At 45.5% G+C, this 25,680-nt stretch overlaps 1 protein-coding gene across 2 annotated transcripts in view; it reads right to left on the reverse strand.

Moving 5' to 3' along the window:
* LOC121009451 (gamma-aminobutyric acid receptor subunit beta-4) overlaps positions 1-25,680 on the reverse strand; it is a 465,957-nt gene that overhangs the window by 289,534 nt on the left and 150,743 nt on the right. For both annotated transcript variants that reach the window (XM_040442566.1, XM_040442567.1), the window contains one exon: positions 5,954-6,021. In XM_040442566.1, the coding sequence (XP_040298500.1) occupies positions 5,954-6,021 (68 nt within the window). Of the gene's footprint in view, positions 1-5,953; positions 6,022-25,680 lie in introns of those variants that run through there.

Consider the following 25,680-nt stretch of genomic DNA (forward strand, 5'->3'; position numbering starts at 1 on the left):
ATCATGCCTCCCTTCTTCTAGATTGTGGGCCAATGAGAAGGCTTTGTCAAAGCTTAGCAACATCCCTAGCAACCAATAGAAAAGTTGCCTACCCCACGCCGATATTTCTGGCGCATTACGCGAATAATACATTGCCGATTTTTGCAATCAAGAATATAATCTCGAATTTGCGAATTCACGAATATATGACGAATATTTTACCCCAGCAAGGGAGCTGGTGGAAAGAAGCGCCAAAGTTATGCACTGTGTTTAACAAAAAACATTTCGGATGCAAACTAGTTACTAGGGACACTATGGGGGAGAGAGAAAGAGAGAATATGGAGATATAATTGGGTAGATTTTAGAATTTTATCAGAGAAAGCTTAACAAAGAGAGTGAGTGAAGTACTGGTCACTGTCCTTTAATACAATTTGCTGGCAAGTTCTGCATTACAAAAGCATGCAAGGAACTTATGTTTTTCTGTATGAACAGCCAGCTAGCTTTTTTTGTAAAAAAGTTTTTACAGTTCATAGACTTATTGCCAGCACCCCAATAGCATATATTCTGCTGCAAATGCTGAGCTATTGCCCCTGATTTTTTCTAAAAAATCTACTGTACATCATTAGTAAATGTGTACTGTGCTGCAATAACAGCATTCATATACCAGTTAACTGTTAATGCACTGTATTTGTCAAGATACCTGTATTATTACTGAATGTGTTGTTGCATCAAGATTACAGTGCATTATTACTGAACACGTTTTGCTGGTTAACGCATTGTACTTCATCAAGATACAGCATTGTGTATTACTAAAAGCATTGTACTGTAATAACTACATTAACATATCAGTTTTATTCCATGCATTGTTTTACCATTGTAAATTGTCAATACTAGTATGCAGTGTCTTTGTAGAAGGGGAGGGACATTCAATTGTGCCTCTGTCTTTAAATGACAGAAAAAACACTTGCAGTTTTGCTAGTACCGTTTAATAATATGTGTGCCAACCCACGACTTTTCATTTATAAGCCTCGTAATAAAATGTCTGGCAAACAGAAGAGTGGAAAATGAAAGACCCATCCCTCCTCATCCAAGAGTCAAAATCTGGGTAGTAATGCAAACTTTAGTAGCAGCACCAGTCACCCAACCAGTAGTAGTTGTAAGCCACAGTTCTTCCTCGCTTCTGAAAGCTGCCACATTATTATTGAGGACAAAGAGGATGAGATTGTTGACTGGATGGCTCATTCCTCCTCTCAATTGTCAAAGCAAATCAGACACCACCTACTCATATCAATCACCTAATTATGTGGTACCTATATGTGCCAATACCCTACATGTTCATAAACAAAGCCAGGATATAAAAAAAGCACACCACACTAGATACAAAAATATTAATTCTCTATTTGAGCTAATGATGTAAACATGGGCATTTTAAAACATAAAAAAAAAATTATTACAGAACATTGAACATGTCCCTACAAATTGCGTCACCCCCAATAGGATGGAAATCTCATATGCAAATTCACTCAACACAGCACTACATATAAACCGATAAATACCAATTGAATACAATATCACAAATAAATAAAATAAAAAAAACTAAATGTGACATACAATACATAGGTAAATAAAGAGTTTAGCGCATACCCAAATGGAGGGAACATACAGTACTCAATGAGCGAGTACATGCATCTTCCTCAGAGGATCATGTTTACTGTAAGATTCTTTTTTTTGTTTTTACGTTTTTAAATTTCTTTGTTCACGTCATTTGCTCAAATAAATAATTCATATTTTTGTATATAGTGAGGTGTGTCTTTTGTATGTGTTCACTCCTCTCAATCACAGCAGGGTGATGTAGATGTCACCTCTGAGTCTAACATCGTGCCTTGGAGTCACCATTCCTCCTGCTACTCCTCCTTGCAGCCCCAGAAAAGTGCTGCTAGTGGTACAATTTCTTTTTTCCTAAGAATAGGCAACAAAACCCCACAAGCTATGGAGCTTAAGTATCTCTGTTGTTAATGAGTTGTGTGAGAACAGTTAATGGTTGGACAGCCATGAGGAAACAATTCAGGAGGAGGTAGGGGATCCAATACATAGATGTGTTGGTAATAGTAGTGGCACTTGTACCCACAGTGGTGGTGAAGGTAAGGGAAGTGGAAGGGACAGTGGCACTTGGGGCAAATACAGAGCAGCGACTCTGGAGGGAGCCCACGATGACACACAAGTACCACAGTCTAAAAGTGGCAGGGAGAGTGAGGACTATGACAATGATGGTGTGTTGGATAGGACTAGACATGAGCAAAGTTTTTAAAGCTTTCCTGAATATTCCCCAAAAAATTTGATTAGATCCAAATTAATTAGTCACAAAGCGCGTTATAACTCTTGCAGGGAGCGTGTATCTCAGTGTACATTACTGTACATTGCAGAACCATGCATAGCTAGTCTACTGTGGTAGTGAAACAGTTACTGTGCATCAGTATGACAGGCAGGTGACAGGGGTCACTTTTAGATTCAGTTCACACTTCAATTATTTGGTCAGTTATGGGTCAAAAACTGACCAAATAACTGGTGTGAACTCAGCCTTACAGGTCAATGTTAGCATCAGGTATAATGTACTTAATCGTGCAGTGTCCGAAGATTCTACTATAGAGTGCTCTCCTTTTATACCATCTGCTGATTACACATAGATTGCTAGAGAACAAGTTCTGTTACACACTGATACAGGTACTGGGCCTATGACAGAGTGGAGAGGGTGTCAGCCGTAAGTTTGTGTTGATGTCACTGTTTATTTTTCCCTTCTTCTGATCCATCACAGGAACAACCCCCCAAAAAACGGATCCTGTCTTGAGCATCCACCTTCACACGGTCAGTATTTGGTCAGTAATTAATCAGTATTAGCAAGGGCAAAAAAACAAAACAGGAGTGGGCCCAAAACAGAGAAGACATGTGATGGGAATATTTGCATGTCTTGTGTGTTTTGGACCCACTACTGCCTTTTGCTTCCAAATGATGAGCAAATCCTGATGCAAAATACTGACCGTATGATAGTGTGATGAGTTTTGGCTATTTGGCTCTGAAATTGGTTTTATTCAGATGGAAAAGAAGTCCCGTATGCAGGACTTTAGTGGCCTCTATCACACGGTCAGTATTTGGTCAGTTTTTTGCATCAGTATTTCATCAGTATTGGTAAGACAAAAGAAAAAACAGGACTGGGTCTAAAACAGAGATGACACGTGATGGGAATAATTTTCATGTCTTCTGTGTTTTGTACCCACTCCTGCTTTTGTCTTCCAAATCATGATCAAATTCTGATGCAAAATACTGACTGTGTGATAGAGGCCTTATGGATGCTCCAAAGAAAGGATCAGTTGTGTTTTTCAGAACAAGGGTATGGAATCAGACGGGTGGTAGTATCAGAATAGTGGCTAAAGCACGTGGCCAGAAGTAACAGGCCATTTTTCACAATGTTTTGGAATGGCACCCAGACTGACCTAATCTGATGCATCAGGCACTGGTGTGTGGAAATACTGGCTGATCCACTCCTGATTTATCTTTACAAAGGTTAGTCTCTCAACATTTTGTTTCATTAGAGACTCCAGACTTAAGTTGCTGCTGATGGAGCTGTTGCTGCTCCTGCCAACCCCCCCACCCCACTTCAGCAGTCATGGAAGTGTATCATGACCACAGTGGGCCCCTAGATCAGACCTTCGTGAGGATGGGCAATGGCGCACATAAGCAGCGACCAACTGACCACATAGGATGTTTTAACAGAAGTTGAGTTTATCCTCCCTCTCAGAAGGTGGAAAAAAGGCTGCCATTTTGGAGCGGTAGTGAGGGTCAAACATGGTGGAGAACCAGTAGTCATCCGTCTGCCGAATGGGGATAGTACGGCTGTCACTACACAAGCAACTCAACATGCATCTGACCATTTGCACAAGGGAAGGGCCTTCCTGCCTCCATCTCCACTGCATACTGCCATAGTTTGTCAGGGTCATCTGCCTGGTTTTCTTCATCCCCCTTCAGCTCCTCATGCTCCTCTCCTGTCAATTGTGCAGATAAACCATCCATTTCTATATATATATATATTGTTTGTGAGTGAATCTCCTCCTCCTGTGCCAGTTCAGCCCCCACAGGGCTTAGATGGTGGTGACATGTAGGCACCATGTCTCCTGTCCCCTGGACAGCCAGATTTATCAGCATCTGCTCCAGGACATATGACTTCTGGCTCATATTTTGTTCTCGCCAGCACCCTGGTGATCATGTGAGCGATCATGTGAGCGATCATATGACATTACGGGGCGGGTTTCTGCCCGGCGCCGCGTGATGAGGTGGGATAAGCCCATTGGATATCTATTGGCTGTGGATTGATTGAGTGAGGTATATATAGGTAGGTCTAGTACATGGCAAGACATGCCCCCTGGAAGAAGTGCACTTTGCGAAACGTACGTCGGGCTTTCGGCTCTCCCCAAACTGGTTGGAATTTATCATTACAGGTATTTTGCCTCTTGTATTTATGTTTAGGGTGTAGTTGGTTGTTGGCTGTGTTGGGTGTCGGCCATGCCACCACATATACCCTGCTATACCCAGTTTTACACACAGTGAATTTGCTGTTCATATTGAGTTGCAGAGAATTTTTTTTCCTGGGATAAGGGATGATCCATTTATGGGGTAGATGATTTATGTTTATTGTCACCCCACTATCAATACTACTACTGTATTTTACCTAATTGATCAGTACTTTTTGTAATGGATTAACTGGTGATACAATATGTCTCAAGTTATGGTTATATACCTATGAAATATTTATTACCACATATAACCTCTGCTTTGGGGTTTGCCTGTTTTTTCTACTTTTTAACACTTCCTGCAGTTTTTACTCAATGTTGAAGTGATTAATAAAGATGTCATTTTTGTATTTATCTTTGTGTGGCTTTGATTACTTTTAGAATTTCTTTTGTAAAAAGCAATGTGAACACCACAATAGCAATAGCGTTAGACTTAGCTTTTTCACCCCAATTAGTGCAGCAAGATGTAATAGTCATTCAGCATGCACAATCAGGCAAAGTCCATAAACGTAGATTAGGGTCAGGGCAGGGGGCAATCAGGCAAAGTCTGTAAAACGGAATCCAAAGTCTGCTACGCAGAATGACAAGAAAGAGCAGAATACCTCAGCTCAAACAGGAAACTAGACTAGCTAGGAACCTAATTGCTCAGGCTCCTCCCAGTTGAAGGAGGCACCTTTAAATAAACATTGCAGACCAGCCATAGGCTGGGGAAGATAGAGGGCGTGCACATGCTGCCTCAAAAAAGGAGGAGAGACAAACCCACCCTAACAAACATGACTCTGAACCAGAGCAATAGCTCCGCTGAGAGCTGGAAGGAGGATGCCAGAGACTATATAGCTGCACCCATGCCAGCAAGAAACAATTTTCACACTGTACTCCTACTGCTCCTAAATAAAAGGGAGAATTTTTCCAGACTGTTTCAACTTCAGAACAAGTCACTGTTTATTCTGACAATGACCACTTGTTTGTGTTATAAATATGGGCAAGCACTCTGCCCCCATTAACGCATCATTTTTGGATGATTGTGCACAACAAGCCACTGTTTCTCATGACATTAAAGTGTGTATAAACAGGGGCAGAGATTTTAAAGGTAAATGTTTTTTTCTTTATTTTATACAGCCGCCTGCTTTTGCCAATTATTAAAAAGGTTCAGAGGCACCAGTGTGAAGCACCAAGCGACAAGGCAAAAGACAGTCTGATCAGCACCTTAGCAGCTAGACAGGGAGAAGTTATTAACTCTCACAGTGCTGAAAGGAAGTTCACTGAAATCCAGTCCTAATACATACATGTGGAGTGGAGCATACACGTGGAGTGGAGCAACACCTGCGCGAGACAGCAGTAAACATGGGCAACATAAAGATTGTATACATGAATTAAGAACATCATTTATTTAATGACTTTATTTTACTCACCATATTGACCTCAGATATTTGGTCAATGCTGGATATATGTATACTCATCCCCACAGTGACTGGAGGACCTGTAAAAAAGAAAAAATATTTTGGGATAGGCAAACTGCATGTTTTATATTTCTGTAATACAATGGAAAGAATTCACAGCACACCCAAAGGTTTTCAAGAAGGTTATTTATTTAACCCATAGTAACATAAGTTGGTAAGGCTGGAAAAAGACATACATTATGACTATCCAGTTCAGCCTGTTATTTTGCATAGTTGATCCAGAGAAGCAAAATAGGCATAAAAAAAACCATGATGTACTGTAGAAGCCAATTTACCTCATTTTAAGGGGAAAAAAACCCTTCCTGAATCTAATCAGGCAGTCAGAATAATTCTCTGGAGCAATGACCCTTCTCCAGAAATCTAATAACTCTAACCTGTAATATTATTATACTCCAGGAATTCTCTTGAACTCTTTTAGTGAATTCACCCTCACAACTTCCTCTGGCAACGAGTCCTGTAGTTTGACTGCTCTTATAGTTGCATGACATGTATCTCGGCCAGGATAGCAAAGCAGCAGTGATCCCATAGAAATGCACTGTAATATCATACGTCAGCCCGCATGAGATTTCACGGGGTATCTTCAACCAAGATGGCTGCGACACCCTATTTGCACACAAATGGATGAGGTGAATATGATTTTTTTTTGTTTTTATCGCCATTTAAGGGAAAATTGATTCGTTAACACGAAGCGCAAGGAAATGTGGCTTTGCGGCAAATAAAATTTTTCCTAAAAAAGTCAATTTGTTTGACTTTGATTCGCTCAACACTAGTAGACAGGTTTACGGTGTAATGTTTGCTTATTAGATGACTTTCCCACTCACAGAGAAAACAACAGAATTCTATTTGGATTTGAGGAGAAGTACAACCACCTGTAACTCAGATTAGATCTGCCACAACCAGAATAGATGGAATTACCCCCTTAGCATAAGAACTATTCTTTTAGCGGAAGATTTGTTGTGACTATTCTCTCAATTGTACTTAGGTTGGTTAACATGTCTGATATCAGTTAAGATACAGATTAAATAAGGTGATGTGAGATAGTGGTAGAGGAAAGAAACACACATTTAGAGTACGATTTCATTTTTTTTGTCTTTTAAGTCAGTTGTCTCTTTCCCAACCTCCTTTCAAAGATTATAATCTACAAGAAATAAGTTGAACATGAGAAGACACACTAGGGTAGATTTTAGTCTTCTTATATACACCAGAAAACTGATTTATCATGCCCCTCTTCAGGGCAATGCCGCAATGAGTAAAGGCACTCGTGCAAACATTTTTGCGCAAGTGCCGTTAAAAAAGTAGCAAACATGTATGGAACAGTCTCAGAACTTTCCACAAGTGAACTTACTGTTACCCGCGGAAGCATCATTTAAAAATGTTTAACTGCCAGAACTCTGCAAATGATAGGAGAAAGTCTTTTACTGATTTGATTTTTCCATCCTTAGGATTCATGCACACAATCTTTTTTTTTTTATCCGCATCCGATTCGCATTTTTTGCAGGTCAGATGATGCAGACCGATTCACTTCAATGGAGCTTCAAAAGAACATGTTCTATACTTGTCCATTTTACGGACAAGGATAGGACTGTTCTATACAGGGAGTGCAGAATTATTAGGCAAGTTGTATTTTTGAGGATTAATTTTATTATTGAACAACAACCATGTTCTCAATGAACCCAAAAAACTCATTAATATCAAAGCTGAATATTTTTGGAAGTAGTTTTTAGTTTGTTTTTAGTTTTAGCTATTTTAGGGGGATATCTGTGTGTGCAGGTGACTATTACTGTGCATAATTATTAGGCAACTTAACAAAAAACAAATATATACCCATTTCAATTATTTATTTTTACCAGTGAAACCAATATAACATCTCAACATTCACAAATATACATTTCTGACATTCAAAAACAAAACAAAAACAAATCAGTGACCAATATAGCCACCTTTCTTTGCAAGGACACTCAAAAGCTTGCCATCCATGGATTCTGTCAGTGTTTTGATCTGTTCACCATCAACATTGCGTGCAGCAGCAACCACAGCCTCCCAGACACTGTTCAGAGAGGTGTACTGTTTTCCCTCCTTGTAAATCTCACATTTGATGATGGACCACAGGTTCTCAATGGGGTTCAGATCAGGTGAACAAGGAGGCCATGTCATTAGATTTTCTTCTTTTATACCCTTTCTTGCCAGCCACGCTGTGGAGTACTTGGACGCGTGTGATGGAGCATTGTCCTGCATGAAAATCATGTTTTTCTTGAAGGATGCAGACTTCTTCCTGTACCACTGCTTGAAGAAGGTGTCTTCCAGAAACTGGCAGTAGGACTGGGAGTTGAGCTTGACTCCATCCTCAACCCGAAAAGGCACCACAAGCTCATCTTTGATGATACCAGCCCAAACCAGTACTCCACCTCCACCTTGTTGGCGTCTGAGTCGGACTGGAGCTCTCTGCCCTTTACCAATCCAGCCACGGGCCCATCCATCTGGCCCATCAAGACTCACTCTCATTTCATCAGTCCATAAAACCTTAGAAAAATCAGTCTTGAGATATTTCTTGGCCCAGTCTTGACGTTTCAGCTTGTGTGTCTTGTTCAGTGGTGGTCGTCTTTCAGCCTTTCTTACCTTGGCCATGTCTCTGAGTATTGCACACCTTGTGCTTTTGGGCACTCCAGTGATGTTGCAGCTCTGAAATATGGCCAAACTGGTGGCAAGTGGCATCTTGGCAGCTGCACGCTTGATTTTTCTCAGTTCATGGGCAGTTATTTTGCGCCTTGGTTTTTCCACACGCTTCTTGCGACCCTGTTGACTATTTTGAATGAAACGCTTGATTGTTCGATGATCACGCTTCAGAAGCTTTGCAATTTTAAGAGTGCTGCATCCCTCTGCAAGATATCTCACTATTTTTGACTTTTCTGAGCCTGTCAAGTCCTTCTTTTGACCCATTTTGCCAAAGGAAAGGAAGTTGCCTAATAATTATGCACACCTAATATAGGGTGTTGATGTCATTAGACCACACCCCTTCTCATTACAGAGATGCACATCACCTAATATGCTTAATTGGTAGTAGGCTTTCGAGCCTATACAGCTTGGAGTAAGACAACATGCAATAAGAGGATGATGTGGTCAAAATACTCATTTGCCTAATAATTCTGCACGCAGTGTAGATGGCAGGACATTCCGTTCCGCAAAATGTGAAACGCACACGCCCAATATCCATATTTTACAGATCTACAATTTGCAGACTGAAAAAATGACTACATCAATAGATTTTTTCAGTGAGATTTAAATTATTCTTCTGCACAGAATCATAGCAATCACCTAAATATTTACTATGTTTTGACTTATTTTTCTAATATGAAATTTAAGACTTTTCGCTCTACCTTATCACTTCTTAAACGTATTCTGATACCCAGATACATCTACTTCACCCAAAAAAAAAAAAAGTTAAATACCTACTATATAAATAAGGCAGTTTATTTACAAATGATATATATGTATAACACTTCCTACAGAGCAATACATATTTTTTCTTAAATTGTTTTCCTAATGGGTTTTGATAATTTTTGGCAAATTTTTTGAACCTCTATAAGATTTTACAACATTCCACAGTTTATGTTTACATAAAAATTATCATTTCATTGTGTTATACAGTTAGAACTAGCAAATGGAGGAGTGAACACATAATTTTTTCTGGGGCTGTCCATGAAAAATTCAAAACTAACAAAAATGGGAAAAATATTTTATTGATGTAATCTGAACAGCTTTCTTTTTCAGGTTAAAAATTATGATAAAAAATGACCTGAAGATTTTGAAGCGTAATTTCATTTTAAATATCAACCAAAATTCCTAAAAATACATTTTTGGATGACTCTTTTGTTGACATATCTTGAAAACATCTGAGTTTACTTCTGAATTTGGTTTGTTATTCTCCAGTACTAGTGTAGATGTTGATGCAAAAGGGTGCTGTCCACTGTCCGCCATAGATAAAATGACCTTTGGTATCTGAAAAAGGTAGACTAACTCTGAAATGCATCATAGCCGCATGCCATTATGTTTTAATTGTGTTTCAATGAAAAAAATAAAAAAATGTCATTTTAGCCATGGTGGACATCACTCTCATAACACTGGCTGCATCATCCAGGTAAATCGCAAGAGATACCCAGAAGCACTAAGTCTTCCAAAAACCTTTGCTGGTTACAGGAAACCTTAACGCTTAGACACCCTTTGCATGAAGAGAATGCCTTAAATACCTCAGTCATTGTCTGGGGAAGGTTTATTGACCGTGCAGTCTTGCCCTTTCAAAGGCCAGATAGGAGCGCGTGGCTTAAGGGCACACTAGGCAAGATGATGGAGGCAGCAAAAACATGGAGAGGATATGGGATAGCATGGTAAGTGGTGCGGCATCTGCGCCCACAAGGGACAGCAGGAGGGCTGTGAGCACGAACTGCAAACCTAACAGCTAAACTATAAGTCAATGTGAAACCTATTAAACAGTCCTGAAACATGACAAGGAATTTTAGCTAAGCCAGAGTATTCCAAAAGGAAGAGACACCCATCTGTAGACAGCTGATTCAGGGTCTTTGCCCCTCATCACTACAGTGCAGGTTACCAAATGGCTGGATGAGAAGCCTTGAACTAACTCTCAGGTAAATACTATAACTCCTTGTGGAGAATGGAAACTGGGTAAAAAGTCTTATAGGCAATGCTCGCTGGGAAGAAGTTATGCAAATCTCAAAAGGGAAGGAAGCTGTGTCTCTAAAGCCACCTACAGATAACTGCTCTGTAAAGTAGAACTTGAATAAGGCCCCTTGCAGACGAGCGTGTCCGGATTAGGTCCCGGATGTGTTGAGAATGCATTCAGTGAAAAATATGCAATTTCGCAGGCAAAGTCATTCAGTTTTGCCTGCAATCTCGTTCAGTTTTTATCACGCGGGTGCAATGCGCTTTGATGCGTTTTGCACGTGCGTGATAAGAAACTGAATGTATACAAACAACATCTCTTAGCAACCACCTGTGAAAAACGCATTGCATCCGCACCTGCTTGCGGAAGCGATGCGATTTTCACACAGCCACATTCACTTCTATGGGGCCAGCTTTGCGTGAAAATCGCAGAATATCGAACATGCTGCGATTTTCACGCAACGCACAAGTGATGCCTGAAAACCAACGCACATGTACACAGCCCCATTGAAATGAATGGGTCCGGATTCCGTGCGGGCGCAATGCGTTCCCATCACGCATTGCACCCATGTGGAATACTCGCTCGCGTGAAAGGGGCCTAAATGTCTGATGTTAACATAAATGTTCTGCATATTTCAAGGAAGAAGCTAATTTTGTATTTAAATAGTAAAGAAAACAATATGCACTTATTCTACTTTTTTATGTTTACAGAAGAAGAGTATATATAGAGAGCACATCATAGATACATATGAGAATTGGATGCATTTATGATTATCTGGACATATCAACTACCTATAACATTGTCTAGTAATGAATGGTGAGGATTTAGACTCCAACTGTCAAGTTGTATTTGAGATTAATCAGTAGGAATTTGGTAAATATATAAACAAATGGTGTTTTTTTCTATGTGTTATGTAAAAAGCCTTTGAGTACTGTAGGAAGGCGCGTTGACGGAAGGTATGTGTCTCCGAGGTTCCTGGCCTCGGAGTAAGAGCCAGTTTTCAGAAGCAGTTGCTGTTTGACACCTTGCTATTTAGTATAGCTGTAATAGCTAATCCGGGCCAGCTCTTACTGGGAGTAGTCAAAGTGCTGGGTGGGTGACTACTCCCCACGTTCCAGGCCGGGTCTTGACTGGCCTATATAAAAAACCCAGCCAGCAGTGTCAGCTGGGGGTAATTACCTCTCTCTCTGACAAAGGAGCTCTGGCAATCGCTGGATTGGGATCTGAGCAGTGTGCTAGGCTGGAGTCCTGAGTTTGGGAGAACTGCTCTGTCCTGAGCAATGCCGATCGGGTGTGAACTAACACCTAGGATAACAGGTGACTGTTTTTGCTGTATAAACTGTCTAGGTGTGAACGAACGCCAAAACTGCAAATGGACTGTCGTACTGTTTTGTTGCCATAAGTGTGAATAAAACACTGAAGTTTTTGAGTTACAAACTGGTCTTTACCTCTATACTGCATCTGCTTGTCCTGTCTAACAGAGCGAATCCCCACAATTGGTGCGGACAATAGCAGTGAGGCTGGCGTGAACAGCAAAATATTTTTTGGTTTGCATTTTTGGGCACAGTGGTATGTCATACATCAAACCAGCGGTATTATAACCCGTGTCCCATGACAAAACGGAGGCTGTTGTGAAGGCCCTCATGGAGGCTAATCTGCAGCAGCGAGAGACAAACCTGCAACAACATGAGGCTAACATGAGACCAACCATTTGCTGCTACAACACGTGATGGCTTTGCAGACAATAGGAGCAACACCGTGCGTCCACGATGCCCGGATGTCACGGCTGAGGATGGGGAAAACCCTCAGCCGTGCGATGCCCGATGATGTTATGGCTGCTCGGCCAGGACAACAGGATTAGGGAGCAGGTCACCTCCTACAGCGTCCCTAACTCCTAGCTGCATGGGCCGACCTTTAAGGTAGGAGGACCCGTGCGCAGGAACCTCGGATCCCTGTCTCACCCTCCGGCAGGTCCCTGGACTAGGAGTCAAGATAAGACAACCTGTTCCTTCTGAATACGGAGGAACAGGGGTCTCAATGGCCAAGCTGCAAGGAACAAGGGAACTAAAACAGACTTACGGATATGGCAGGCGAACTAAATAGTTCCACCTACCTGCCACAGCCTTGCTGACTGGATCCCTGTGCACACAGGAATCCAGATCCATAAGCTGCACAAAACAACATAGGAAAGTCCCAACAAAACATCACATAGACATCACACACAACATAACATAAAGTAAATGTGACATAATGTTTATGACCACAAGGGTGGCTCTCACAGGCAGGTAGAATACAACAGGAGGCTGCTCCAGCTAAGCATGGCTGAAGCAACCTTCAGACCTGGGATAACAGTGAGGCTATATAGGCCAAGAAGCCACACCCAACAGTCGGACACACCCAGTGACTCACAGACACACTGGGAAGGGAGTTAACCCTTCCAGCACCAGGGAAGGGAAACATAAAAAGGTCCAACTCAGAAACACACTGTGGCTGTTGCCGCAGGCAACGACATGGGTGGCAACCATGTCCTGGGAGTCAGCCCGAAGGCCGGGACACTGCCACCACATGTACACAATGCAACCAAACGTTGCCACGGGCAACCATAGTAAGGAGAAGATGTAAGTGCACACCACACAAAACACAGAGTGCACACAGACATACAAAAGTGCCACGCACACAAACTCTGAGGCAACCGCACACATAACTGTTGTCCGCGGCAACCGCACCTGAGGCAAACGAGATTATGCCACCAGCTGCGGTTGACAACTACAAGCCAAACCGCGGGCAACTGTATGCGGCTCCCAAGGAGTCACGGCCATAAACATGGTCGTGACACCGGAAGGCAGTCTGTGCGGCGATTCCTAAGATGACACCCGCAGACGACATCGAAACCTACCTGGTGATATATGAGAAAGTAGCCACAAGAGAGACCAGTGGGCTGAGGTCGTTGCTCCGTTTATGGCATCCGATTCCCAGCGGGTGTATTTCGACTTGCCGGACAATCAAGCGGTCGACTACCACAAAGTAAAGGGTGAGATTTTGGCAAGACTGGGGGTGAATGTGTTTGTCCGGGCCCAGCGCGTACATCAGTGGGGGTTTAAGCCGGCTGAGCATGCGAGACCGCAGTATTATGACTTACTCCACCTTTTGTAAAAGTGGCTACAGCCTGATGTGCTGAGTCCCAGGGCTATGCTGGACAGAATATTGGCTGATATGTTCTGGAGGGCTTTGCCACCCCCTCTCGAGCAATGGATCGGCCAGGTCTCTCCAGGTAATGCCCTTGAGATGGTCAACCTGGTGGAACGCTATGAGGCTACCTGGAATCTACAGGGGGTTTCTATTGGGAGGGGGGCAGTAAAATCCTGTAAATCTCCACCCCAGACCCAGTAACTTGTGTCAACCAAACCCGCCCGAGATGTACCCCCTGTGGACCCGGCTCCGATAGTCTGCTGGCCTTGTCGGGAGCCTGGCCATGTACGAGCTGACTGTCCACATCAGGTGAAACCCATGGACACGAACTATGGCTTCCGTCAGTCATTATATGCCAGGAAGCTGTGTGCAGCGGGTACCCCAGAAACTCTAACTTGTGCCAGGTGGAAGTGGGAGACACTCCAGCGGAGGCACTGCTGGACACAGGGAGTCTAGTGTCCCTAGTAAGGGCTCCCCTAGTACGGTCCGCTGAGTATACTGGCTGGAAAGTCTGGGTCATGTGCATTCATGGGGACTTAAAAGACTATCCCACCGTCCTGGTGTCTCTAACCATGCAGGCCGGCAGGTGGACTCACGAAGTGGCAGTTGCCACAAACTTACACTGAGAAATTATAATCGGGAGAGACTTCTCGGGTTTCCCATTACTGTGACCTGCTATGAGAGTGACCGATACCCATGAGACAGGGGTAACCACAGCACAATGGCCTTGCTTCGGGGGAGGCCAGAACCCTGGGAACCCGAGGCCGAAGGGCCAGCGGTAGGGGTGACCACCACTTCGGTGGAAGAGGGGGAGACAACCCCACTGAGTGTAATGGTGGGAGATGTGGAGGACTTGCCGCCGGGGCATGAGCTGGCAGACCTCAACGTCTCCATGGATAATTTTGGTACTGCACAACACCGGGACCCAACCCTATCCCGAGCCTGGAAAAATTTATTAATAGTAGATGGTGAACCACAACAAGCTGGGGAAGAGTCGTGTTCCCCCGTTTTGTGGTTCATCAGGATATGTTGTATTGGGTAAACCAGCTGCGGGGTGAACCCATTGAACAGTTGGTGGTGCCCCAGGCTTATCGCAAACTCGTGTTAGAGTTAGCCTACCAACATGTTCTCAGGGGTCATCTGGGAATGCAGAAAACATAGGACCGGATACTACAACGGTTTTACTGGCCCAGTGTGTTTAGAGAGGTGGACGAATTCTGTAAGTCTTGCCCGACCTGCTAGGCGACTAGCGCCCAGCACCTTTTCCGCAGTCCCTTAGTACCTCTCCCGATCATCAAGGTAACGTTTGAGTGAATCGCTATGGACCTCGTTGGCCAAGTACCGAAGTCCACTAGAGGACACCAACACATCTTGGTCGTCCTAGACTATGTCACTCGGTACCCGGAGGCGGTGCCACTGCGACATACATTGGCTAAACTTTTAGCTAAGGAGCTAATGGAGATGTTCTCTCGAGTGGGGCTACCTAAAGAGGTTCTGACTGACCAGGGGACCCCTTTTATGTTCAAGGTCATGAAGGAACTCTGTAAGTTGCTGCATATCAAACAGTTACAGACGACCGTGTATCATCCGCAAACGGACGGTCTGATTCAAAGGTTTAACAAAACACTAAAAACTATGTTAAAAGGGTGGTGTCTAAAGATGAGAGGGGCTGGGACCTTCTTCTGCCCTATCTCATGTTCGCTGTGTGAGAGGTACCCCAGGCCTCTACTGGGTTCTCGCCCTTCAAATTGCTGACAAATTGCTTGTCAGGGAGCATATGGAGACCGCTCAGCGAGCCCAGAGTCGGATCTATAATCGCCAGGTTCGGGTCCGGATCTTTAACCTGGTGATCGGGTTTTGGTTCTGGTTCCGACCTTGGACAGTGAGTTCCTGGCCAGGTGGCAGGGGCCCTACGAGGTACTTGAAAAAATTGGAGAGGTAAATTACAAGGTACACCAGCCAGGGAGGCGAAAGCCGGAGCAGGTGTACCATGTGAATCTTCTCAAACCGTGGAAAGATAGGGAAACCTGTACTGAAGACAGCCCGCGGCCAGGTTTTCTAGGGGAAGCGGATTCGACCCCTCTGTCTGAAGTAATGGAAACGGCTGCCAAAATAATAAATTGTTGACAGCCTCTACTCTAAGCAGGCTCAGGAGGCCAGAACACGGATGTGTTTTCGAATCTTCCTGAATGCACTTCCACAATTCGGCATGACATTGTCACTGAGCCTCAGGCGAAAGTTTGGCTAAAACAGTACCCGAGGCTCGGCGACAAGCCATCTCAGAAGAAGTGCAGATGATGCTGAGGCTAGACGTTTGTAACGGGGTGCCGAAGGCGCACTCGGTCTCCCATCAGCTGCAGACCCGCTGCTTAGCTTCAGGAGCAAGGATCTGTGTTTGACCTTGTTCCCAGGGCGGCTTTGCTAGCTGGGAGGCTCCCTGCTCCTAGGTCTGCCTTGAGCGCCGAGCTGATCACTCGGTGCTCGACTGGTCGGTCTGTCGGTCATGTGACGCTGGCCACGTCACATGACCCTCACTCCCCACTATAAATACAGGCAGCCTGCTGGCCACAGGTTGCATGTTAATTTAGGTTCCTGGCAGTTGTTGGATACCTGTGTACTTACCTGATCCTGTTCCCTGATGATCCTTTGCCTGCTCCTCCTGTACTGCGCATCCTTCCTGGTATATTGACCTCGGCTTCCACCTGACTATTCTTTGCGGACTCCTTTTGGTACTTCTTGACTCTCCTGGTATTTATGACCCCGGCTTCTCCTGACCTTTCTTTGCTTATCCCTCTGTACTGAGTTGTCCTCTTGGTTTTGACCCGGTCCGTTCACTATCCGTTATTTGTCTTGTTTGTCCTTCCCGCACGTATCCTAAGTTAGGGACTGCCGTCCAGTTGTCCCCTGTCATCAGGACTCGTGAGGCAAGTAGGCAGGGCCAGGGGTGAAGGTGGAGCGCAGTCGTCACTATCCTCCCCCCTATGTGTGTGTGTACGTGACCGTTACAATGTTATTGAGGAGTCTAAAAGTGAGTGGGCTAGTCCTATAGTGCTAATACCCAAGCCGGACGGGACACTCCGGTTTTGTAACGATTTCCGAAAACTAAACCAGATCTCTAAGTTTGATGCATATCCCATGCCTCGGGTGGAGGAGCTTATTGAGAGGTTAGGCCAAGCCCAGTATTTTTCTGTTTTGGACCTCACCAAAGGGTACTGGCAGGTACGCTTGACGGAGGCTGCCAAATTGAAAACTGCCTTCATCACACTAGAGGGGCTGTACCAATATAAGATTTTAACCCTTGGTCTGCATGGCGCCCCTGCCACTTTTAAACGGCTCATGGACATTGTGCTGCGTCCACATCATCGGTACACTTCGGCTTACCTGGACGATATTGTCATCCACAGTACCGACTGGGAAAGTCATCTACCCGAAGTGCAGGCTGTAGTGGACTCTGTTAGGAAGGCTGGACTGACCGCTGACCCAAAGAAATGCGCAATAGGGTTAGAGGAGACTAAGTACCTGGGGTACGTCATTGGATTTATCAAACCCCAGGTGAATAAAATAGAGGCGATTATGAATTGGCCCTAACCTGTCACCACATGGCAAGTAAAGTCGTACCTGGGAATGGTGGGCTATTATATGAGGTTCTTTCCCCATTTTGCCACTTTAGTGGCTCTGTTGACAGGGCTCTTGAAGAGATTGAAGTCCGTCATGGTCCGCTGGAATGACCAGGCGGAAAAGGCTTTTTCCGCGTTGAAGTCGGTGCTGTGTGGGTTACCGGTTCTGGTGATGCCCGACTTCAAGAGGGAGTTTGTGGTACAGACCGATGCCTCTGAAGTAGGCCTCGGAGCTGTACTCTCTCAGGAAATTAATGGGGAGGAACATCCCCTTTTTTTCCTGTGCCGCAAACTCACCCCAGCCGAGACCAGGTACAGTATAGTGGAGAGAGTGTACCTGGCCATCAAGTGGGCACTCGAGTCTCTCCGCTATTATCTGTTGGGGAGAAAGTTCCATCTGGTGTCTGACCACTCCCCTCTCAAGAGGATGAGCCAGGCCAAAGAGAGGAATGCTCGGGTCACCAGATGGTTCTTGTTATTACAGAACTTCAAGTTCTCAGTGGAACACAGAGCAGGCCACTTACATGGAAAAATGGATGCCCTGTCCCGGGTAAACTGTCTGGCAAGTGTTCACCCCCACAGGGTTGAACAAAGGAGGGAGGTATGTAGGAAGGCGTAAGGGACCGTTGTTGACAGAAGGTATGTGTCACCGAGGTTCCTGGCCTCGGTGGAGTAAGAGCCAGTTTTCATGTGTCAGCAGCAGTTGCTGTTTGACACCTTGCTATTTAGTATAGCTGCAATAGCTGATCCGGGCTCTTACTGGGAGAAGTCAAAGTGCTGGGTGGGTGACTACTCCCTACGTTCCAGGCCGGGTCTTGACTAACCTATATAAAAAAAAACAGCCAGCAATGTCAGCTGGGGATAATTACCTCTCTATCTGACAGAGAAGCTCTGGCAATCGCTGGATTGGGATCTAAGCCGTGTGCTAGGCTGGAGGCCTGAGTTTGGGAGATCTGCTCTGTCCAGAGCAATGCCGATCAGGTGTGAACTAACACCTAGGATAACAGGTGACAGCAGTTGCTGTCTGACACCTTGCTTTTTAGTATAGCTGCAATAGCTGATCCGGGCCGGCTCTTACTGGAAGTAGTCAAAGTGCTGGGTGGGTGACTACTCCCCACGTTCCAGGCCGGGTCTTGACTGGCCTATATAAAAAACCCAGCCAGCAGTGTCAGCTGGGGGTAATTACCTCTCTCCCTGACAGAGAAGCTCTGACAATCGCTGAATTGGGATCTAAGCCGTGTGCTAGGCTGGAGGCCTGAGTTTGGGAGATCTGCTCTGTCCTGAGAAATGCTGATCAGGTGTGAACTAACACCTAGGTGTGAACGAATTTTAAAACTGCAAATGGACTGCCATACTGTTTTGTTGCTATAAGTGTGAATAAAACACTGAAGTTTTTGAGTTACAAACTGGTCTTTGCCTTTACACTGTGTCCGCTTGTCCTGTCTACCAGAGCGAATCCCCACAGTACATCCACGTGACATAGCTGTGCTGTGGTTGGTAAGCAGCCACCCTGTGGCCGAGTTAACATGCAGTCATGCATGGCTCAGCAAGATCATACTGATTGGAACCAAATTGTTCATAGTTATTGGCTGAGCAGTTCTGTGAGTTACCATGTGGCCATTAAAAAAAAAAAAACATCAAATAAATAATTTTTGTTTTTGGACGAGCAGTACATGGCAGCATGGGGCCATGCTATGTGCCCATACATTTAAAGCAATTTACCCCTATTAAAAGGGGTTATCCAGATATAATTGCTTTCATTTTTTTTCTGTGCTTAGCCTGCCAGGCCCTGAAACTTACTAAGGTACTTGTGCTTCTTTTTCTGTCTCAATCTGCACATTGGGAAAGTGGTCAAGTGGCTGCTCCCTCTGACATCATGACCAGGCCTCCCATCATGCCCTTTGTTGGAGTCCACGCCAGAGTGGTTGTGATTAGAGATGAGCGAATTTCTCAAAAATGTTCCAAAAAGATTTGATTCGATCCGAACTTATTTGTGGCTAGTCGTGTGAAAAAAACAGCTATATTCCTGGCTGTAGAGAGCCTTTATAGTGGTGTAGAACACGGTGCCTTGCAGGAACACGCATAGGGAGTCTGCTGTGAAACAATACTGTGAGTCACTCTTAGAATCACTGCACACTTCACTTATTTGGGCAGTTATGGGGCCAAAACTGACCAAATAACTGAAGCCTGAACTCAGCCTTACAGGTCAAAGTTAGCGCCAGGTATAAAGAACCATGCAGAAACCCAAGATCCTACTATAGAGTGAAAGAGCCCACTCCTTTTATACCGTCATCAGCTTATTTCCCATAGATGTCTACAGAACCTGCTCTATCAAAAATGCACATACAAGTAGAGCCCCCTTGACAGTAGGAAGGGTGTCAGCAGTAAGTTTGTGTTGACGTCACAGATTATTTTGCCCTTCCTCTGACCCGTCAGAACAATAACCCAAAAAAATTGAACGTCTTTTGAGCTTCCGCCTTCACTCATTCAGCATTTGGTCTGTAATCTATCAGTATTTCTAAAGCCAAAAAAACAAAAAACAGGAGTGAATCCAAAACAAAGATAACACGTGAATGGAATATTTGCATGTCTTCTGTGTTTTGTACCCACTCCTGCTATTGACTACCAAATCATAAGTCAATTCTTATGCAAAATAGGGACCATGTCATACAGGCCTTACAGCTGCTAAATAGACAGTATCCGTTGTGTGTCTCATTTTTCCTTCCTTCTGACAGATCAGGAGAAGGGTCAAATAAACTATGTCAACCAGGCCAAAATAACAAAATAGTGATGGAGTGGGGAGTGTGGGAACAGCATGAGAAGTCCACAGAGTGGCCCAGTGACAGAGTGGGGAGGTGGCAGCAGCATGAGGAGACCACAGAGTGGCCCAGTGACAGTGTTGAGGTAGCAGCAGCATGAGGAGACCACAGAGCGGTGATGAGGCAGCAGCATGAGGAGACCACAGAGTGGTTGTCACAAGTTGGAGGTCCCAGGAGAGACCACCGTGTCGTCAAGCAATAAACAAACGGAAATCAGGTACAGACACACAAGAGTTTATTGCACACACACAAAAAACAGGGAAGGCAGCACAGACAAAACATGAGCTCTATGTACCGTCAGCACAGTGGGAGAAAACCCCCACTGCGCCACTGTCTAGTAATACTCCAGAGAGGCGTGACTAAGCAACTCCTGGTTTTTACTAGGGCCCCAGATGGTAGGGTTAGACTTTGCAGCAGGAAGTTGCCAGGGTCCACTCCAGAGCGTGAACTAGACAGTGACAGCAAGAACGAATGGACAACAGGTACCAGAAGGTACCGACGGCACATAGGCATACATAACATAGACAGGCAAATACAAACAGGGCAACTAATAAAACAAGCAGGAGTTCATAGCAAGGAAACAGGAGTGACAATGAGCAGAGAAGGACTTGCTCCACCAGTAGTAAACTGCATGGCCTTACTCATGGCACTCTGCTGCAAAGAAAGGTGCAGCAAGGGCTTGCTGAACAGAGACATGAATACACACAAGGTAACTAAAACATAACTGGCAGAACAGATAACAGAAACACAGGAAAGAGGACATCAATGAACAAGTAGGGAAACCCACAGAGCACAGACAGACACAGATCCCATGGGTCATCAGCATGGGAGAGTGGGTACAAACAAGGAGCAGGACAAGACAACACACACCAGGAGAGCTGACCAGAACTGAGGAAACAGCCTTATATACAGGTTCCATGGGTGCAGCAGAGAGGCCACACCCATGGAGCAGACAGAGGATTAACTCCTAATAGGCACACAGGGGAGTTAACCCATAAACAACCACAAGTGACACACAGGAACGGAGCTGCAGCGAGAGCATAGACAGAAGGTCACAGCCAAAGGTAACGATGGTGACAGTGGTCCAGTGACATAGTGTTGAGGTGGCAGCAGCATGAGGAGACCACAGTGATGAGGTGGCAGCAGCATGAGGAGACCACAGAGAGGTGAGGTGGCAGCAGCATGGGGAGACCACAGAGTGGTGAGGTGTCAGCAGCATGAGGAGAACACAGAGTGGCCCAGTGACATAGTGTTGAGATGGCAGCAGCATGAGGAGACAACAGAGTGGTGATGTGGCAGCAGCATGAGGAGACCACAAAGTGGCCCAGTGACATAGTGTTGAGGTGGCAGCAGCATGAGGAGACCACAGAGTGGTGAGGTGTCAGCAGCATGAGGAGACCACAAAGTGGCCCAGTGACATAGTGTTGAGGTGGCAGCAGCATGAGGAGACCACAGAGTGGTGAGGTGTCAGCAGCATGAGGAGAACACAGAGTGGCCCAGTGACATAGTGTTGAGATGGCAGCAGCATGAGGAGACCACAGAGTGGTGATGTGGCAGCAGCATGAGGAGACCACAAAGTGGCCCAGTGACATAGTGTTGAGGTGGCAGCAGCATGAGGAGACCACAGAGTGGTGAGGTGTCAGCAGCATGAGGAGACCACAGAGTGGCCCAGTGACAGAGTTGGGAGGTGGGTGGCAATACCAGTACCAACTGAAGATGGTGGGTGGCAGTAGGAGCAGCTGGCAGCAGGTGTGGCATCAGGAGGATAACGCCATCAGAATAGTAGCTGAAGCAGGTAGCCAGAAGAAACAGGTCTCTTTTGTCAAAGTGTAGGTGTGGCACCATGGATGATCTAGTCTGATGCATCAGGTACTGGTGTTTGAAAATCCTGGCTGATCCACACCTGATTGATCTTTACAAAGGTCAGTTTCTCCACATTTTGGGTGGCCAGGCGAGTTCTCCTTGGGGTAAAGCACCCGGTCTGATGCCACACTGCTGGCAGGGTAGGAAAAGTTGTCCAGGGTAAACTTGGCCAGTTGCAGCCACAAATCTAGCTTGGCTGCCCGGTAGTCCAGTGGATCTTCATGTGGGATGGCAGGGTGCACTCCAAGTATGCCCCAACCTGCTGGTTAAGGTCTAGCTGCTGCTTCTGGTGAGTAGTTTATTCAGTAGGCTGGTGAAGAAAACTGCTCATCAGCGACTCTAGACTTAAGTTGCTGCTGAAGCAGCTGGTACTGCTCCTGCCTCCCCCCCAGCAGCCATGGCAGTGGAAAGTGAGCGCCCCGGTCAGACCTGCGTGAGGATGGGCGATGGTGCACATAGGCAGCGGCCAACTGACTACATAGGATGCCTCTCTAGTAGTTCAGTTTGTCCTCCCTCTCAGCGGGTGTAAAAAAAAGGTCCCCATTTTGGACCGGTAGTGAGGGTCTAACATGGTGGAGAGCCAGGAGTCATCTCTCTGTCATTTCGGCTGTCACTGCGCAATCAAGTAAACATGCAGCAGGCCATTTGCACAAGTGACTCGGAGGGACTCCCTGACTCCATCTCTACTGCATACTGCCATGGTATGTCTGGGTCCTCTGCATCGTCTTCCTCATCACCCTGTAGCTCCACTGGCTGCTCTTGCTCCTCTTCTCCTCTCACCTGTGGAGAAAAAACACCCAATTTTCTACGCATTGCTTGTGCTAGAATGTCCTCCTCCTCCTTCTCTAGTTCAGCCGCCACAGGGCTCATGTGGCCATGAGATGTAGTCGCCACGTCTCCTGTCCCCAAGCCAGCCAGATTTGGCAGCATGTGCTCCAGGACATGAATCAGTGGAATTACGTTGTTTATCCCGTAGTCCTGGCGACTGACAATTAAAGTTGCCTCCTCAAAAGGCCCAAACAAACTATAGGTGTCACGCATGAGCTGCCACTGGCTAACATCGAAGTTACAGAGGGGAGTACCTATGTCTGCCTGGATCATCAAGAAATCGTTTAAGGCCTTTCTCTGTTCATATAATTGGTCCAACATATGGAGGTTGGAATTCCAACTAGTGGAAATGTCGAATATCAGCCTATGTTGCGGGACGCTGTTCTGCTGCTGCAGCTCAAGGAGGGTGTGTGAGGGGCTGAAGTGCATGCAAAGTTTCCTGCCCATTTTCAGGATGTTTTGCAGATAGGTGAAGACTTCAGGAACGGCTTTACAACCAGATTAAACACATGCACCATGCAGGGCGCTTTGCTCAGCCCTCCTTGACGCCGCGCCGACACCATGTTCTTCCCGTTGTCAGTCACCATGGTTCCGATTTTCTGTTGTCGAGGAGAAAGCCAGGGTTCGATTTCTTGATGAAGGACGCAGAGCAAATCCTCCCCTGTGTGACTCCATTTGCCCAGGCAAACTAGGTGCAGAACAGCGTGACACTGCCGTGCCCTGCACATGTGGTATGCTGTAGGAGCACTGTGAATTGCTCCTGCAGTGGAGGATAAGGAGGCAGAGGCGGACATTGTCGCAGGACCAATGGCGTGAGAATGTGGAGGAGGAAGCGGCGTCACCTGGCCAAGTTGTCGATGGGCAGGAACCACATTTACCCAGTGGTCCGTAAAGGACATATATTGTCAGCTCCACACGTCGGCGTTGCCGTGCACTTTGGCAGACACCGACAGGCTCATGGACTGGCCCACCTTCCGTTCTACATACAGTACAGACCAAAAGTTTGGAAACACCATCTCATTCAAAGAGTTTTCTTTATTTTCATGAGTATGAAGGCATCAAAACTATGAATTAAACACATGTGGAATTATATACATAACAAACAAGTGTGAAACAACTGAAAATATGTTATATTCTAGGTTCTTCAAAGTAGCCACCTTTTGCTTTGATTACTGCTTTGCACACTCTTGGCATTCTCTTGATAAGCTTCAAGAGGTAGTCCCCTGAAATGGTCTTCCAACAGTCTTGAAGGAGTTCCCAGAGATGCTTAGCACTTGTTGGCCCTTTTGCCTTCACTCTGCGGTCCAGCTCACCCTAAACCATCTCGATTGGGTTCAGGTCCGGTGACTGTGGAGGCCAGGTCATCTGGCGCAGCACCCCATCACCCTCCTTCATGATCAAATAGCCCTTACTTTCAAAGTTTTCCCAATTTTTCGGCTGACTGACTGACCTTCATTTCTTAAAGTAATGATGGCCACTCGTTTTTCTTTACTTAGCTGCTTTTTTCTTTCCATAATACAAATTCTAACAGTCTATTCAGTAGGACTATCAGCTGTGTATCCACCTGACTTCTCCTCCACGCCACTGATGGTCCCAACCCCATTTATAAGGCAAGAAATCCCACTTATTAAACCTGACAGGGCACACCTGTGAAGTGAAAACCATTTCAGGGGACTACCTCTTGAAGCTCATCAAGAGAATGCCAAGAGTGTGCAAAGCAGTAATCAAAGCAAAAGGTGGCTACTTTGAAGAACCTAGAATATGACATATTTTCAGTTGTTTCACACTTGTTTGTTATGTATATAATTCCACATGTGTTAATTCATAGTTTTGATGCCTTCAGTGTGAATCTACAATTTTCATAGTCATGAAAATAAAAAAAACTCTTTGAATGAGAAGGTGTGTCCAAACCTTTGGTCTGTACTGTATGTATGCAGGGCTGGTACTGCCTTTTTGGCAAAGAAATGACGACTTGGGACTCTCCACCTCAGCTAGGCACAAGCCATCAGTTCTCTGAATGGTGCAAAGTCCATACCACTTGGAAAGGGAGGGACTGCAGCACCAGCAACTTGGCCAGGAGCAAGTTCAACTTCTGCGCCGTTGGAGTGCACGCATACTGTTGTTTCTTGGCAATCGCTTTGGTGATCGATTGCTGACAGAATGACTGACGAGGAGTAGGAGGACAAAGACCAGGAGTATCAGGACCAGAAGATGATGGGAAGGACAGACAGCTCCATTCGACTGAGGTGGTGGAGCCTTGACTGCATGAAATTGGGTGCGGGCGGCAAGCTGGACCATTACATTAGCACCAAGGTTCTCCTAGGCCACTTTATGGTGACGCTGCATGTGTTGATGCAGAGCCGTGGTGCCAACATTGGCACCCTGGTCACGCTTTACCTTCTGTCCACAAATCCGGCAAATGGCCATGTTCACCCCCTCTGGCAGCCTAACAAAAAATTGCCACACCGGCAAGTATGGCATTTTCCCACAAACACTCCGTGCTGACTGCCTGCTACTGCTGCCTCTGGGAACCCCTGCACCGTTACTTTCCGGGCCAATAGGCTCCTGCAAAGTGGGTGGTCCACCCCGGGCACGTTTGGCTCCCAACCTACCACTGCAGCCACCCTGCTAACTCAAAGCCACGCTACCACCATGCTGGCTGAGCCGCTGCCTCACGCGCAAGCTGCC

Source organism: Bufo bufo, chromosome 8, assembly GCF_905171765.1.
Source record: "Bufo bufo chromosome 8, aBufBuf1.1, whole genome shotgun sequence".
In the NCBI taxonomy this organism is placed as follows: Eukaryota; Metazoa; Chordata; class Amphibia; order Anura; family Bufonidae; genus Bufo; species Bufo bufo.